The sequence below is a fragment of the Pseudochaenichthys georgianus genome, chromosome 7 (genome assembly GCF_902827115.2).
Source record: "Pseudochaenichthys georgianus chromosome 7, fPseGeo1.2, whole genome shotgun sequence".
In the NCBI taxonomy this organism is placed as follows: domain Eukaryota; kingdom Metazoa; phylum Chordata; class Actinopteri; order Perciformes; family Channichthyidae; genus Pseudochaenichthys; species Pseudochaenichthys georgianus.
The window spans coordinates 16,782,664-16,800,123 of NC_047509.1; the positions used below are offsets into that span (position 1 = coordinate 16,782,664).

Below are 17,460 nucleotides of genomic sequence, written 5' to 3' on the forward strand. Positions count from 1 at the left end.
CAAAGAGCATGCCTCAAGCCAGAGGCAGTAGACAGGCTTGTCTTCCTCGCGAAAAACCTGTAGACAACTTCCTAGAAAGTTAAAGGGATGTTATTTTGTTTGAGGGTATTTTTTTATTATTCATTTCATTATCATTATTTATTATTTGTTGTATTTGATTTTACAAGTTTTTTCAGGGATGGCCTAAAAGAGATTGAACAGATAAATAGAAAAATATCATCAGTCATCTTTTCATTTGGTTGCCTTAAGGATACTTTACTTATCCTGTCGTTAAAAAACAAACGGTCTGGTGTAGTATAACTGAGAAAAGACATATTGTGGAAAAAGGCTACAGCCAAAAAATGCGGCCGAAATGCTTCTACTTTTGTTGTCATAGTTCTCCTCTTAGTCAGAGAACGGCATGCACACACAGACCACACAAACCCTGCTGCAACAAGAACTGGAAGCTTAATCAGTTCAAGAGATCTTCAAGACATCCTACTTTGTAACCGCTGCAAATAAATGTCCCTCGGGATGAACAACTTTAGATACCCTCTTATATACCTTTAAGAAAAAATAGAGAATGAGGTTTATTCCAAAAGTGCTCACATCGGCTGCACAGAATACAAACCTTTTGTTAGCATATTCAATTACTTGAATTTGGTTGTTGAAGAAAAAAACACAACTTACAATGTTGTTTTTCACATTTATTCTCTGTACAGACTGAGCGACAGGAGAAGCTCCAAATTATAAGCGCCACACACACATTTCTTACTTATTGCAAAACACATTCTAAGCAATACTGACATCAATCTTCCCAGAGGCAAAGGAACCTCAGCAGGGCTTTACAACTAAAGCTCAAAAACAGTTCACTGCAGTGTGTTGTTGGAGTCATTGGGAATCCCCAAAGAGTTATCTATTATCTTTGCTTCAGACATTTGTTGAGCTGAGTCTGTTAATAGGATTTAAAACTGGTTTCCAGGAAATAAATATTTTGTCTTTTGTATTTGGGTTATGAGAAGAGGAATAATCCTTTAAGAGTGTTTAGCCAAAGTGGCAAACCTTACATAGGACCGTTTTAGATGAAGATGAATGTTTTTTTAAATAATAATAATAAAAATATGTTTTGTGCAACTTCTCCTGCCTGAGGGGGGTGTAGACAGATCATTATTCATTAGACCTACGTTATTATCTCCCTAGAGACTTCTGTTGAATCACACTTTAAAGACTCTTAATGTGTTGAGCTATGCTATCTGTTGATAATTATTAAACTAGACTACAAAGGGTTTTCAGTAATAATGATGGGGTTACATGTTGGGTCTGTGGCACTCCATGAACATGAACAGTTTCAGATTCATGCATTATCATCATCATCATATACAAAATATGTTTTAACAGAAGGCTTCATACTTTAACAAATACTATTTAAATGTTTACATCTATACTAGTTCTAAATCATTCTAAACTAACAGATTTATAACGCTTAGTATTTGTTAAACATTTTAATATGTTATATCTTAAAAATAAATTCCTTGTATGTTATTCGTGAACATAACTAAGACTATAGAAGCTAGATAACTCCAATTGCTCACTTTAAACAAGAAAAACAGTTATAAAAAACAAACAACAAAACTAATGACAAAGCAAAAGAACAAGGTGTTTAGATTTAGTACTGCAATGTAAAGTAATAGATATTTTTGAGATTTATGAGTTCATAATTATATTGATATGCTTTCTCGATTAGAGTTAGATGATATGATTGGTACCCCTCTCAAATCTTTGAAATAAATATGAAGCTAGTGCCAGGAGCGGCTGTTAACTTGGCGCAAAGGTAACATATTTCCACAACTCTTTATATCTTGTTCGTAAAATCCACACGGTGTAAAATCACAGATTATAGATTTACAGGGCTCATAAACCCCGAGAGATTAAACAAACAATATGCAACATGTCAATGTGTGAGCTTTAGAGTTGCTTGTGTGAAATGTTGTTACTTTTGGACAGAGGCAGGATAGCTATTTCAAGGAATCGGATAGCTATTGTGCCAAGCTAAGCTGAATGGCTTCTGGTTCCAGCTTTATATTCAAATCACAAACATGAGAGGTATCGATCTTATTATTGACTCTTGACGAGAAAGCAAACTAGTACATTTCTAAAAAAAGGAAACTTCCTTACATTTTTCAGGCACTGAAAAAAAACTTTTAGTTGAATGTACAAGATTTGATGTGGGTGCCACAGTATCCAAATACAGAAAGTATTTTTCAATACAGCTTTTCGTATATTCTTCTTATTACTTTCTATTTTTCGGCTGCTCAGTCCTTGAGGCAGCAAAAGATAAGGATAAGAACATTTTAACTGCAGACGGACAACAATGGTGTTAATGAATCCAGATAATCTCTGCATGGCTTTAGAAACTCTACAGCTCTCAGCCAGAGGAACTGGGTTTCTGCAGCCATGCACTCTTCACCTACCAATCACACACACTCACCCTTTATTTACACAGACAGAAGCAAATGAAATACGCAACACACCAATTATCCAGGAAATTAAAAGCTGTCTTTTTTGTACAATGTATGATTGACTCTTAAAGGCTCTTTCAAAAAGGTTGTTACGTGATTAATGTAATTGAATCTCCTTGTTACAAGGGTATGGCCACACAGTGTCTAAACATGCTGCTTTTCATCTGCGAGCACACACACAGTAAATGCAGGAAAAGAGGAGCAGAGAATTTTAAACCTCATGACACAAATTCAGCTCATTTCGGCCAACAAACCCGTTAAAATCTGAATACATGCAGATGAAAGTACTTCGAAGCAATCAAACCTCTCGAGCTCTGAGGTGCTGTTCTGCCACTCACTCAGAGAGCTGCAGGGACTTGTGCACTGAAGTGGTGTAGTCATTGACAAAAAGTGATTTCTCCAGCCCCAGCTGTGGATCAAAACATACAGAAGAAAGAAATCAGTCACACACACACACACACACACACACACACACACACACACACACACACACACACACACACACACACACACACACACACACACACACACACACACACACACACACACACACACACACACACACACACACACACACACACACACACACACACACACACACACACACACACACACACACACACACACACACACACACACACACACACACACACACACACACACACACACACACACACACACACACACACACACACACACACACACACACACACACACACACACACACACACACACACACACACACACACACACACACACACACACACACACACACACACACACACACACACACACACACACACACACACACACACACACACACACACACACTGTTCAATGTCAGTAACTTAGGGGAGCTAATGATGGCAGTGTTTAACCTCTCTTGTCACTATTTATGTTTCGGCACGTATAAGTTACCGTTTACATTATACATTTAAGCACTTTTGCTCAAGTCACAGACAGACTTGCTAAATATCTTTAATGCGTTCTGTCTGTCCTTCACTCTGTACATTCTTGATGTCACTCACAACCTCTTTTTTATCTTTCTTCCATTATCCAAAACTAGTCGGCCAGGATTCCAGAGTGAACTGTTTCTGTGTTCACTGAGCTTTAGGGTGTGGCAGGTGGGAAGGGAAAGTGAGTGTGTGTGAGCCAGAGGAGTAATAACAAACACCCACCAGTTTCAACTGGCCCCTCCCTTTTGCCTGTGTTAGGCAGTGTGTGCATGTGCTAAGCTTGACCCTGATGCATTGATACAAAAGGTTTGTGTTGTGTTTGCCATAGAATGTCAGTAACACATGCATTTCAGTTCTTATTGAATTACCTTTTTCACGACTCCTTGCAAATTCTTATCGCTCCATAAGGTGTGGAGCAACATCGAAGCGGCTCTGCTGCCTTTTGGGAAAGACCTAGGGCAGAAAGGCAGAGATCAGTAGGGAAAGCAGCAAAGGAAGGAATTTTAAGGAAAATAAGGCATTTCAGGCATACATCTTTTTGAAATAATTTGACAGTGGACAGCTTTTTTGTGTTAAATTAACCCTTTGTTGATCAGCAGCAATAGCAACAATAGTAGATGGTACTACAACAAATATATCTTGATATCTAACTCCCCAACAAACATGGAAATCATAGTTTACTGTGCACTGTCCCTCCTCGGCACAGCGCTAAGTGCCTCGGACAGTTCTTTAAGGGCTAAACCCAGTAACCCGTAAGTATCCATGTCCATTCAAATGCTCAACGTTTTACTGTGATATGTTGTTTCAACAGTTACTTTATCACTTTATTTTTGTGAAAATGTTAAAATATGGTTGAAACAACCGTTTAAGGCAAACAAGTTATTTGTGTAAAACCTATGAAACACAACAGCTCCATTGAAGTTTGTCACAGCAATGAAAGCTGAGTTTAGCTGAGTTATGAACAAATTAAAACTCACGCGTTCTTGCTGAGGTCGGCCATGGATAACACCAGACTATTATCGACGACTTTCTTGCTGACCTCACTGTCCGCAAACATCAGTTGGCGTGCTGTGTTGCAAGCTGATGTTATGGTGTCGTCGGAGTTTCCCATCTCTTTGGGGCTAGAGGAGAGGAGGCTGGTGATGTCAGGCAGGATCTGCTTTGCTGTAGACAAGACAAAGGAAACAGTAAAATCAATAAACATTCATGTATCTGTTGCCTGCGAAAAAACATCAACATGTCACGCTTTTCCTCACCCATGGAGGTCTGCAAACTGCTGGTCCGAGACATGTTACCCAGCAGAGACATGGCAGTCTTCTGCAGGCCCGGGTTGGAAGATTTTAAAAGGGGTCGAAGGTGCATGAGAGCCCCCAGCTTTTGAACCATTAACTGACTCATGGAACTGGACCCCTGGAAGGGAAGCAAACAACGCAGAAAGATCAGTAATTTGTGATACAAAATGCAGCTGTCTTTGTAATTATTTGACATTTGCATGCATTTCACTTTCAGTCCTTATTGTGAGTTATACTCATTATTCCTTCCACATCTCCGTCCCTGTTGCTCTTTGCCTTGTTCAAATGAATCTGAGATAATCCTGAATGTCTGATAAAACCCAAGACACAAATGGTAGTCCTAATCATTGATGTTTTTGTCCTCACCGCTCCCTTTAAGGCAGTGAGGTTCTGCAGGGCCCCGCAGCAGGCTTCCAGGGTTGCATCTTTCTGGGACGAGCCCAGCAGAGACATATAGGTCTGCATGGCTTTGGGGTGGCACAACCACTTCACACCTGTCGGGTTGCTCTCCACCGGCATCCCCCGTACCGCGTCAAGTGAAATCTGAGGAGAAAGGACGAGAAGGAGATGAGAAGGCTGCCTGGAATAAAGGCTGGTCATGATTTGACCAACACTCCTGAGGTGTAGGTTTGGCGGTTGTTGCCCACCTCCTCTTGGGCCTTGCTGCTCTTGGGGCTGAAGCATCCAACCGTGGAGCTTTTCCTCCCCGCAGGTTGGAACTTGCTGTAGCACCCAGGGGACTCTTCCTCCAGCTGGTAGGTCAAGTTATGGAGGATGCATGCACAGTTCTCCACAGACTAGAGGAGAGGAGATTATTAAGTCCATTGCATAACAGATGTACTTTTTCAATGTAACTGCAGTATCTATTTACGTCATTTACCACAGTGTTTAAAGAGAACATGGAGCAAATACAATATGAGGAACTCACATTCGTTTCTAAGACTCCATTTGTGGTTTATTATTTAACATCTGGATCTCAAGGGAACTAGTCTCAGTCAAACTTAAAGAAAAGCATTTGAAATTACTTTTATATGGAAGATAAAACAGAGCATTGCCTTTTCTAGATCTCCATAATGAAGGAAGTGACTGAAATGACATGACTGATGACAAGAATAAAAGATTCCCAGTCAGAATACACTTTGAATTTCCTTTTACGAGCATTTGTTGAGCCTAAATGGTGGATATATGGAAACGGGTTTCAGGTCTTTTTATTTGTGATAAGGCACACCTGTGCAATAATCATGCTGTCTAATCAGCATCTTGATATGCCACACCTGTGAGGTGGGATGGATTATCTCGGCAAAGGAGAAGTGCTCACTATCACAGATTTGTTCAGATTTGTGAACAATATTTGAGATAAATGGTTATTTTGTGTATATAGAAAATGTTTTAGATCTTTGAGTTCATCTCATGAAAAATGGGAGCAAAAACAAAAGTGTTGCGTTTATATTTTTGTTCATTTTTGTTCATATATATATATATATATATATATATAACCATCAATGCATCAAGGCAAGTCTATTTATAAAGTATACAACATTTCAACTACAAGGGGAATTTAAAGTGAGTCACACGCATAAAGCGCAGCAACTGTCCTCATCCGAAACAAGTTACAGGTAACGAAAATAAATAACTTGAGGCTGACACAAGATAAATTCCCCCTCTGCTTCATTACAAGAAGTAAACAGAGAGCTACACACATAATTAGAACACATCCACACCCAAAATAAATTCAAATCAGAGCATCAGCTAAATGTATACACACGCCTGCAGTGTTTATGTGTACTTTTATTGTATTGTACAGATTAAGTATATGCCATGTAATGAGACTGAAATCACTTTGTAAGACACTTGTAGTTCTACAGGAGGGAACTAGAATACGGCACCAGACATGAATCCAAACAAAACTGGTCTTGCGTGCTCACATATCCATATGTCAGTGTTAGAGAGACAATGTGAAAAAGATGAAGGTGCTGGGTACAAATGAGACTGCTGACCGACAGATGAGAATGATGAGAAAGTTTACCTTGTCATCAGGGTTGTCCTCCGCCACACAGGACTGGGTGTAACTCATGAGGGAGTTGATTAGGCCGCTGCAATCTCTCATTGCCTCTCTGTCCTTCTTTTTGCCAGAGCTCAGGTTCCTAAACACATTTCAATCATTCATTTAAATCCAAAAGGAAACACCTACTCGTCTCAAATTAAATAACACAGAATTGTGAGTGCCTCAACTAAAGATGCAAAATATTCCATCAGCACACAATATCCAACATTCCTACAAAAAAACTGAAAAAGTTTGGCACTTCCATTTAAAAATGACTTAAACCATTTCATAACTAATTGATCAGCCATTGGCTTTGTGAAGCCTTGACAACGATGTTTGTGACATCAAAATGTTGCTCTATGTAATTAAACTTGTTGTGAACTACCTGATCTCTGCCCTGAAGGCATAACAATTTAACATCAGAGGCTCTGATTAATGAAGTGTTCTCACCGCAGGCATCCTGTGGCGCTGTAGAAGACATCAGGGTGGATGTTGTTGTTGGTGCTTTTGTCTGACCAGCAGGTGAAAGGTTCCACCACGTTCTGCGTCAGGGCGGGCAGCGCTGTAGCAATCAGCTCTTGCTTCAGCTCGTCGGCAGAGGACAGGTTCCAGAGCAGTCCTAAAAACGGCAAGACAGGTAGAGTTACAACTAAGCTGCATCATGTTGCTGCCCTTATTATTTTTAAATCAATGTTTTTCTCTGAAGTGGATGGTCAAAGAACCATTGTTAAAAGAAAGTTATGAAAGAGATCTGACTTTGGTGTGGTACTGGACAAGTATTGCTCCTGAAAATGTATGTGGTACAAAAAGGAGGAAGCTCAATTGGTTTGGAGGTTGGGTAACTGTTGTTACTTGGTGATCATACAGATCTATTTGTTCCTTCACTTATTAAATGAATATTGTTATAGCTTTCATTTCATTTTCATTTAATAAAACATAGTTTACTGTATGACAGGGGTCATTTAAGGTGCTGTATACAAGACACAAATGTTACCAGCTCTGCAAGGGGTTTAAAAAAACATGATTTAGGGATTTGATTAGCTTGAGGTGACACATTCCTCATCCACACAACCAGAGTAACACAAATGAAACACAAAGTACCAGAACATAATCTTCATCAGCAACAACACCTCACCACACTCCCTAGACATGCCTCAACTCACTGTCAGTAGGTCAGGCCAGGCAAACACAGAGCATGCATTTGATCTGACACACACACAACATTACTCCACTGTAGAATTTGGACTCTAGTATTGCACATCAGTAAAACTCAAAACAAATATTTGTCCATATCCAAAATTAGAAAATCACACGTGCCTGGCACATAAGACAGTGTACTCATTAAACTTTATTAATCGAGCTGCAAACCTGTGTGGTTTCACCATGAGCTCAACCAACATAACTACTGTATATTAAGGTTTCTTTAAAACAATGTCATAAATCAACGGTCACAGATAAGGGCCTCCCATTCGGCAGGATTTGGTTTATATGATCAAATAAATACTTTAAAAAAAAAATTTTTACATTGCATTTCGCTGACGCTTTTATCCAAAGCGACTTGCAATAAGTGCATTCGACCAAGAAGATACAAACTTGAAGAAAACAGAATCATATAAGTACATCAGGTTTCATAGAGCCAAGCATTTCAAGTGCTACTCAACTGGCTATAGATAAGCCAGTCCTTTATTAGTATATAAGTGCTTTGTTAATAGTTCTATCGCTCGAAGTGGAGTCGAAAGAGATGAGTTTTCAGTCTGCGCCGGAAGGTGTGTAAGCTTTCTGCTGTCCTGATGTCAATGGGGAGCTCATTCCACCATTTTGGAGCCAGGATAGCAAACCCACGTGTTTTTGCTGATGGGAACTTGGGTCCCCCTCGCAGTGCGGGTGCATCGAGTCGTTTGGCTGATGCAGAGCGTAGTGCACGCGCTGGGGTGTACGGTTTAACCATGTCCTGGATGTAGGAAGGGCCAGATCCATTCACAGCATGGTACGCAAGTACCAGTGTCTTGAAGTGGATTCTAGCAGTTACCGGAAGCCAGTGGAGGGAGCGGAGGAGCGGAGTGCTGTGGGAAAATTTAGGAAGGTTGAAGACCAGACGAGCCGCTGCATTCTGGATGAGCTGCAGAGGTCGGATGGCACATGCAGGTAGACCAGCCAGGAGGGAGTTGCAGTAGTCTAGGCGTGAGATGACGAGAGCCTGGACCAGAACCTGCGTCACTTTCTGGGTCAGGAGGGGACCTTTCCTCCTGATGTTGTAAAGCGTGTATCTGCAGCAGCGGGTTGTGGCAGCGATATTTGCAGTGAAGGACAGGTTGTTATCTAGGGTTTTAACCGTTGGGTCAGGATATAGAGGTGTTTTGGTATCCGAGTGTTCACAGCACATGCACTGTTGCTGCATGTTTTCACCGAAAAACCAGAACAGATTTTTCTATGGATTCAACAAACCGGTTATAACATGTTGATTTGAGAGCTTTAGAGGTGCGGGCAGGCTGCTTTTGTTGACAGAGTAACGCTAGCTGCTTCTCTGTTTTCGTTGACAGCAAACGGGTAATTATTCCTTTAAATTCTTATTTTTTTCTGTGCAATAGATAGTTTGTTCCATATTATTGTTTTAAAAAAAAGGTATGCTATCATAAAGCAGTGATTTAGTTATTCGTTTAATTTAAGAAGCCTATTCTGAATTTCCACAAACGGCACCATTTGTATTATGAAAAAAAAGTGAATGCATATAAAACATCATCATTATCTAATAACTGTGATGGATTCCTGCAAAAATGTGTCATTTCATCCTAAAAGATTATTTAAGAAGAGGTAACTCAGATAAAAACAGGAATGCACTATTAAAAGGTCCCCTATTATACTGTTTTTCATCAATATATTATAGTTCTCAGATAAAAAACATCTCTGAAGTGTTTGGCTCCAAATACCAAACAGATCGTGCATTGTAGCATCCCATAATCCCCTCTGTTTCAGCCCTGTTTCAAAAGTGCTGATTCTGTGTCTGTTACTTTAGATGAAAATAAGGAGCCCCTCCCCACGCCCCTCGGAGAGATATTTGGTTAAAAAGAACACAATGGTGCTCTAGGAGGAGATTCAGAAAAGGAGGAAGATCAATTGGTTTTTCATAGCCTTTATGTATGTGGTTTAACAAGCGTTATATGATATAAGCTATGTTTTTATTACTTGAATGATGTCCTCCTTATCTACTGAATAAGTGCAGAAATCATATCCATAATTGAAAAGCAAGAACTGGCTATTTATTTAAAATATATATTTGACATGTTTATATGTATTTATTTTTTAATTAAAAAGGCACCAGGGTCATTCTTATATCTTGAGTTCCTGTCCCAATAAAAAAAAGTCCTACCAGTTATTTGTTTCTGGGTCTCAGTAGAGTCTGACTCCTTCAGCAGCTGCAGGGCCTTAGCGATCCCGCCACAGCGCTGAACCTCCAACTTGCTAGCCTGGTCTTTGAACACCAGGTTCCTCAGAGCGCCAGCAGCAGCCTGGCTCACCCCAGGGTTGGCGCTCCGCAGCAGGGTCACAAGAGCCGGGATACCTCCCATTTTGAAAACCTGGGACACAAAGGTATAAACAAAGAGCATGCACCAGTTGTATTACCATCATGAACCGTCATCCCACAGATGTCATGTGAGAATATACAACTTCCATGTGTGCAAACATGCAGGGTGTGTCACTGACCTCCTGTTTGGTGCTTTCCTCTTTGTAGGTGGTGTGTTGAATGAAGGTGGCTCCACATTGCTGGTAATTCTCATCTGAGTGAGACAGGAACTCCATTGCCTGCTTCAGGGTCATATCTGACATGTTCACCGAGCTGTTCACCCAGAACAGAAATAGGCATAGAGTTGGAGATTCGATACACAAATAAGCTGATTGTTGCTCTTTTGTCATTTGAAACCTGGGCACATTTTATAACCCAGTGTATGTTTTTATTTTTAAATGGACTGCACTTATATTGGATCCAAGCATAAAACACGGCACATGGCAAAGTCTGCAGCCAAATCCAGCAACAAATGATGAATGGCCTGCTTTAATAACATAAATCAACTTTATTGAGAAACTGACCTGCAACAAACTATATGTATATGCTGATAAAATGTAAACGAGTCCATATACCACCCTGTACAAGAAACGTGTTGCCCATGTCAAGCCCCCTCTTATTGTCTGAAATTGTCAAGCAAGCCAGGTGAACTCACGCTGATATCTGCTCTATGTTGGACCTTTTGATGGTTCCCATCCTGCCGTCAGTCATAGAGTGCATGGAGGGCTGCTGGACAATGTGTGTCTGGCTGTTGGTCATCTGGGGGTTACTGGTCGTCTGGGGGTTACTGGTCGCCTGGTAGATACTGTTCATCTGGTGGCTACTGGTCGTCTGTTGGTTACTGCTCATAGAGTAGACGCTTTGTCTATTGACTCGATTCTGCATGATGTTGTTCTGGACCGCCTGCCCGTTGGCTCTCTGAGAAAAGAGTGATATACAATGCTCATAAAGAATGGTATTGTGGAGTATTTCTGATATTTGTTTGAATAATCTATTCCCTAAAAAAAACATGGCAATGGCAATTCAGTACCACTACATTTTCAAATAATAATGACTGATCACCATAACAGTTCCGCCTGTATGAGCAGCACCAAATGGCCGAGCCAAGGCCGGGTCACTGCGAGCGGATCTCAGCCCATTGGGGGTCAGGGTGGCAAAGTTATTCTGTTCCCATCCACCTGAGCTGTAATGTTGTCCTTTGGAGGTTTTAGCAGATAGAGTGCGACTCTTCGTAGTATGTCCCTAAAAAAGAAAGTAATGTAAGTCAGTGGCTTTCACATAAAGCATTTCCTATTAAAATACTGTACTACACTATACTTAGATGGCAGTAACAATTCTCTGATTACTGTATCCCCTTAATGTTTTACTGTAGTAACAATCCATGTTGCAAAAAAAGGAAGAGATTAGACCAAACTCTACTCAAACAGTTTCCACAGTAGTCCCCTGTAAACCAAGACAGAGGAATTTGACCTCAAACAAAGCCTGCACACATTTCCTCCTCCTCGGTTCATGCTGAAGGCAACAGAGTGCACCACCAAACGGACAAGAGTAACATAATATCTGTCATTGGACACCAACTCAGGCAGTTGTGTTAAAAGACTGCTGGCACATTTGAGCAGTTTCTCACAGAGAATCTTTGTGTGTTCAGGTCATACACAGCACGTCATTAAACCCTTTAAATCTGACAATTATGCCTGGTTTATGTATCATTTTATTTTGACTTTTTTGCACTAGTGTGTGTGTCCTTTTGTATGTGAAGGTGTGTGTACAAAGCAGGTTTTCAAGTTTTGACTCAAATTAGAGAGAAACTTGGCTCAGGAAGGGCAAAATGACAGAACAGGTCCAGCTAATTCTTTAAAGATGAGACTTTCTCTCCACTAAGCCTTGATCTCCTATTGGCTTATCTGAAAAGGTACAATTCAAATCACAAATCTGCCAGGGAGGAAAATTCCCATCCGCCTTTGAACACACCAAACGTTAGTAAGGAAAGGAGTGTGCACCCATGAGCACCAAAAACTCATACAAATCTTAGCTTACAAACTCTCAACTTTTGCAGCCGACATGTAGGCGTCTTAAATTGAACTGTGGCATTTATTAGGATGGTATATTTGCTAATGGGGAAGCAGGTAACATACACTTAGGTATATATAAATATATACAAACACACACACACACTGAAGACTGTATGTACCGGCTATGTTTCCCCTTTTTAAAAGTGGACTAGTTGCTTAGTTACTAGCCAGCCTCGCTACTAAGCAAGCTAAAAGCATGATGGGGGAGAGATGTGTCAACAACATGTTTGATAAGAACTGACCGTGTGTTTACTCTCAGAGTGCTGCATGTCCCTTCATTTGGCTACAGCCTTCCTCATATCAGAGGCCAGACTGGAGAGACTGATGCAAATTCAGCAGAGCAAATAGAATCAGCAGAGAAACAACAGCAGGAGCCATTTTATTTGTTATAATTCATATCTGGTTTTCACTTTTGCCAGTCATTGTAAGAGGCATAAATCTGCTGGCCTATCAGAGATTTCAGATTCTGATGCCTTGCTAAATGTTATGAATGAAACGTGAATTGTCGCCCAGCAGAAGCTTTCACCGTTGGCAAAAGGTAACTTCTGATGAAGTTAAGCTTTTTTGCAATGCATAACATAACCGCCATGTGTCAACCATCAAAGGTATTCTTGAATCAAGCTAGATCATTTTCAAATATGTTATCGTGAGACATTTCCATCTAGTTATCCGACATCATTTCTGAGTAAGATTATCACAGAGTTAAGGTGATAAGTTATTCTATATATAAGAGTGGTAGGAGGTTGGGTAACTGTTGTTGTTTGGTGATCATACAGATCTATTTGTTCCTTCACTTATTAAATGAATATTTATATTGTTAAAGCTTTCATTTAATACAGCAGTGTTAAGACATAGTTTACTGTATGACAGGCGTCATTTAAGGTGATGTATACAAGACAACAATGTTACCAGCTCTGCAAGGGGTTTTAAAACGTGATTTAGGGATTTTATTTGCTTGAGGCAACACATTCCTCATCCACACAACCAGAGTAACACAAATGACGGAACATAATCTTAGGAACTAATAATGAGCCTTCATCAGCAACAACACCTCACCACACTCCCTAGACATGCCAGACGAACACTAAAACAACAGCGCACTTACCACTTTGGTGTAGCCTGTTGACTGACTGGTGTTGGCGCGACTGAAGAACCCATTTTCTTTGGACGGAGAAAACTTGAAGGTTCCAAACTCACATGTTGACATATTCTGCGGTAATGGGCCTGTTAACAGAAGAGACATATGGAAACTGAAATGAACAACAACTCACAATACCATGCAGTCAAGCTCAAAACAAAGTCCTTTACTTAATTGATCCCATGGAGGGAACTCTGCACAGTCAGAATGACATAAACCCACACTCAAATGTATTTAAAGGTTTACATTAGAACACAAAAAGATGCCCCAAATGAGCCAATCAGAATCAGGTTAGCACGCTGCCCCCCTTTGGACGATGAAATCTGGCGCTGCCCAGTGCCATATTAACATAATGGAAAGACAGTCTCCTTCATAAACTACAGGATCCTAAACTGATAAAGTAGGAAAACACTAAACATCCCATAATAGATAGACCTCTTCAACATTGAAAACCGTACTGCCTCCATTACCCGTCAGTTTCAAGAAGCTCAAAAGCAAATCCTCAATGCATTACTTTTGGCATAAAATACACAACACTTAAATTATTTTCTTTATTTCTCCTAATGCAGTTCTTTTGTTTAACTCCGTGAATTATGTTTTTATTATTGAACTATTAAATATTTTTTAAGATTGTTATAAGGTTTCTGTATAACCTCTGATTAAATACTTATGTCTGAAATGAATAACAATTTGAACTTTATTGTTCATGATATAATTCGCTTGTCAAGTGTTTTACCAATCTGTCGTTTTTCAGATCATCATCCAAAACAATTTCCAATCTTTTATATGCATGACTGGCAATCGACAATCAGACACATAGACCTGTCATCATAATGTCATTCACAGTCTGCAGTTTGTGAGTAATATTAATCCAGCCACAGAGCCAACGTGCGCTGGCACCTCAGCCCGTCTGTCTCGTTGGGTGATTCATAAAAACGCAAGGTTTGCACATTGTCCCAAAATGTTTACAGGATTATGATTGTCAAAACAATCATGAGGTCTATGCAGCGAACACAACCTGACTAAAGACCCGTCATACATTTTAGAATCTCTTTAAAGGGTCAGTTACTGAAAAAAAAATATATATATTTGATTCCTTAGCCGACACTATTACTATCTAGCCTTGCATTTTTTTTTTACATTTTCTGAGTTTCACAAGAGGATGCAGAGGCACCAATACCGATACTCAAAGAGGAGACAATGAGTTCCAATCTCTTACAGTGCAATAGTATGTCAATTATACAGTAAAGAATCATTTTAATTCATGTTAATTCAAGTTATTGACTAATGTGTTGCCACGTTAACAAGTGTTACACTCCAATGATATCACCTGTTAATTTAGTACATTTTTTCAGTATTATGCAGGGGCTGCAGCAGAAATATCTAATAATGTCTTGGCTGCAAACGGGAATGTCCCCGGTCCAGAGGGTCCAACTGTCTCATTACCCTCTATATGTGAACCATTAACACTGCTTAGCTTATTCTATGAACGCGTTGGTGGAATAGGAATATTAAGAGCAGCCTCAGGCGTATGTGCAAGACTAACCTTGTGGTTGCTTTCATTAATATTTTGAGTTTGACTATCCTTCTGTTGTGTGTAATGTCGAAATTCGCTCACAGCAAAGTATTTTCTTGTCAGATCTTGAGGTTACTTTACACCTCGCTCTCTTTTTAGACAACTTCATAACTCCTAAATTATGCTATAACACAAAAGACAGAATCACAAACTTGAAGGGACAAATAAATATGTTGTTAATTTTGCTATTCTGTATGTGGACACATTTGGATAAAGCCTATTATTAAAAATGGTACTTTTTATGAACCAATATTGCCTGGTTTGGATGTATGCGTTCATAATGGCTACATTTTTCATTTAATCTTAAACCAGTGATTGTAATTACAATCTTTAAGTTGAATAAAAGGCCCATTTTAAAACAGGTCAGAAATATTCTTATCACGCGAGCCACACACTTGAATGCATTGAATGTGTCAATAAAATAATAAAATAGCACAGTGAAGTTTTTGTTGTTTATCTCTCTCTCTCTCTCAAGTTTGGTGGTACTTTATAATGCCTGTTGAAGTAAAAGCCAAATACCAGAGTGGTTTTGAAAGACTAAAATATAATTTCATACACATGTGTTTGGGCTGTGTGTGGCTAAACCCCATGGGCTGTATACAGAAACCTCTGTATACAGAAACCTCTGTATACAGCGGCTCATGTACAGTAGGGATAGGATCATGAGACTATGACTCTTCCCAGAGCTTACACTAACAAAACACTTTAGTTTAATAGCAGCTAACCATGGGTCATATTTCACACGCTGATGCTATGTTCATGGCGTTACCAACACACCTCAGATATAGATACGGTCACTAAACACCCCCTCAACATGTTCAACACAACTATTTCTCTCGCAGTTAACTACAATTAGCTTACTAGTTAACTTTAAGCAGCAGCAATGTTTTCCACACTTAAAATCTACAAAGAGAACCACGAGCGGTCTGTTTTCCTCACATAGTTGACCAAAAACACAGCACAGGAAAATTGCACGTTCAATCTGTCTGCAGGAGGTCACTGAGGGGAAAGTTGTGTGACGCATAATTGCCAGGAACCACAAAAAAACGATTTAATTTGAGCAAACAAGCGCAAAAGTGATATGCCTATAAGGATGCCTAAATAAAACCTCACTGTCCAAATTAAGAGGTTAGAACATGCACTATGAGGAGATATTCTTAATGTGATGTTAATGTGTACAGTTTTTTTTCCATACTTAGAGCTGGGGGGGACAATGTGCCGTTCTTCCCAGGTTTTGACTTGCTTCTCTTGATGGTGTGCACTTGATCCAGCACGCGCTGCTGTCCTGAGTGCAGCTTGGTGTCGGAAGGCACCGCGAGAGAAGTGTCCTCCACGCCTCGGATATTCATAGCTGAGCGCAGCGGTTCCGGAGCCATCATTTTCCCAGCTCGGTGCCTTTCTCAATAACAGTTCGGTTGAAAATAAGTTTCCAAATAAAGTGCAGACCCGAAGGAAAAAACGCAGCTCGCCTCAGCGTGAGCAGAGCAGTGGACAGGGCCAAGTCTGGAGGTTGGCAAAGTGTTCAGAGATCAGCCAGCGGCGGTGGACTCCACCATCGGGACCGCGCCCTGTCGAGGTGGGACCAGAGGGAGTTCACTCCAGGAGACAATGGTGGGCGGGGCCGTGTGCAATATCTGCACACCTGAGCTGATTAGCATAAACAGCCTGCTCTTTAATAAGTAGCCTAGGCCTACGTGTTTTTTCTCTCTGTTAACGCTTCAAGAAATGTTCAAAGTTCATAAGTGTTGGAATGAAGCCTGATACATTAAGGCATCTCAAGCCAAACCATAACTTATAATATATAGATTTTAGGGTCACATACTTGAATATAAAGTATCATGAGCTTATAAAATATAAAAAAGGGCTAATCCTTACTCAAATGAGTATTATCTGACTCCTCAGATCTACACTTGCACTCAAGAATAATTAATATGATTCATAATTAGGAATAAGGCATTGCTGCAAAAATATATTGTACATGTCATACATATGTGTCCACTTTAGGAAAGGGTTTACAAGTTTTTAGGGTTTGTTAATATTCATAACAAAATGTATTACGGCGTTATAGATAAATTGTGCCAAATTGTACAATATCAATTTGACTGGAATATTCTCTTATAGGCAGAATATATCATAAGTACTTTATGCATACACTTTTTTGCCAATAATACACAGTGTTAACTTTTGAATGCAAGATTTTTCTTGTAATATTTTTGATGACTTTTAAATAAATGAAGTAATAACACAAATTACCATACAAAAATACTAGCATAATCATAGGTTCTTGTTCCATTTTACAACGGTATATCCACCTAACACCTT

At 39.8% G+C, this 17,460-nt stretch overlaps 1 protein-coding gene across 1 annotated transcript; it reads right to left on the reverse strand.

The window, feature by feature from the left end:
* Positions 1-665: 665 nt before the first annotated feature.
* Positions 666-16,745, reverse strand: LOC117450069 (plakophilin-1). The gene is made up of 14 exons (XM_034088077.2): positions 16,334-16,745; positions 13,530-13,648; positions 11,415-11,594; positions 11,008-11,270; positions 10,493-10,625; positions 10,158-10,365; positions 7,241-7,409; positions 6,773-6,890; positions 5,394-5,543; positions 5,113-5,289; positions 4,711-4,864; positions 4,432-4,618; positions 3,823-3,907; positions 666-2,907 (listed from the first exon to the last, which is right to left on the reverse strand). The coding sequence occupies exons 1-14, from the start codon at positions 16,515-16,517 to the stop codon at positions 2,833-2,835; spliced, it is 2,202 nt and encodes a 733-aa protein (XP_033943968.1). The 5' UTR covers positions 16,518-16,745; the 3' UTR covers positions 666-2,832.
* Positions 16,746-17,460: the final 715 nt, after the last annotated feature.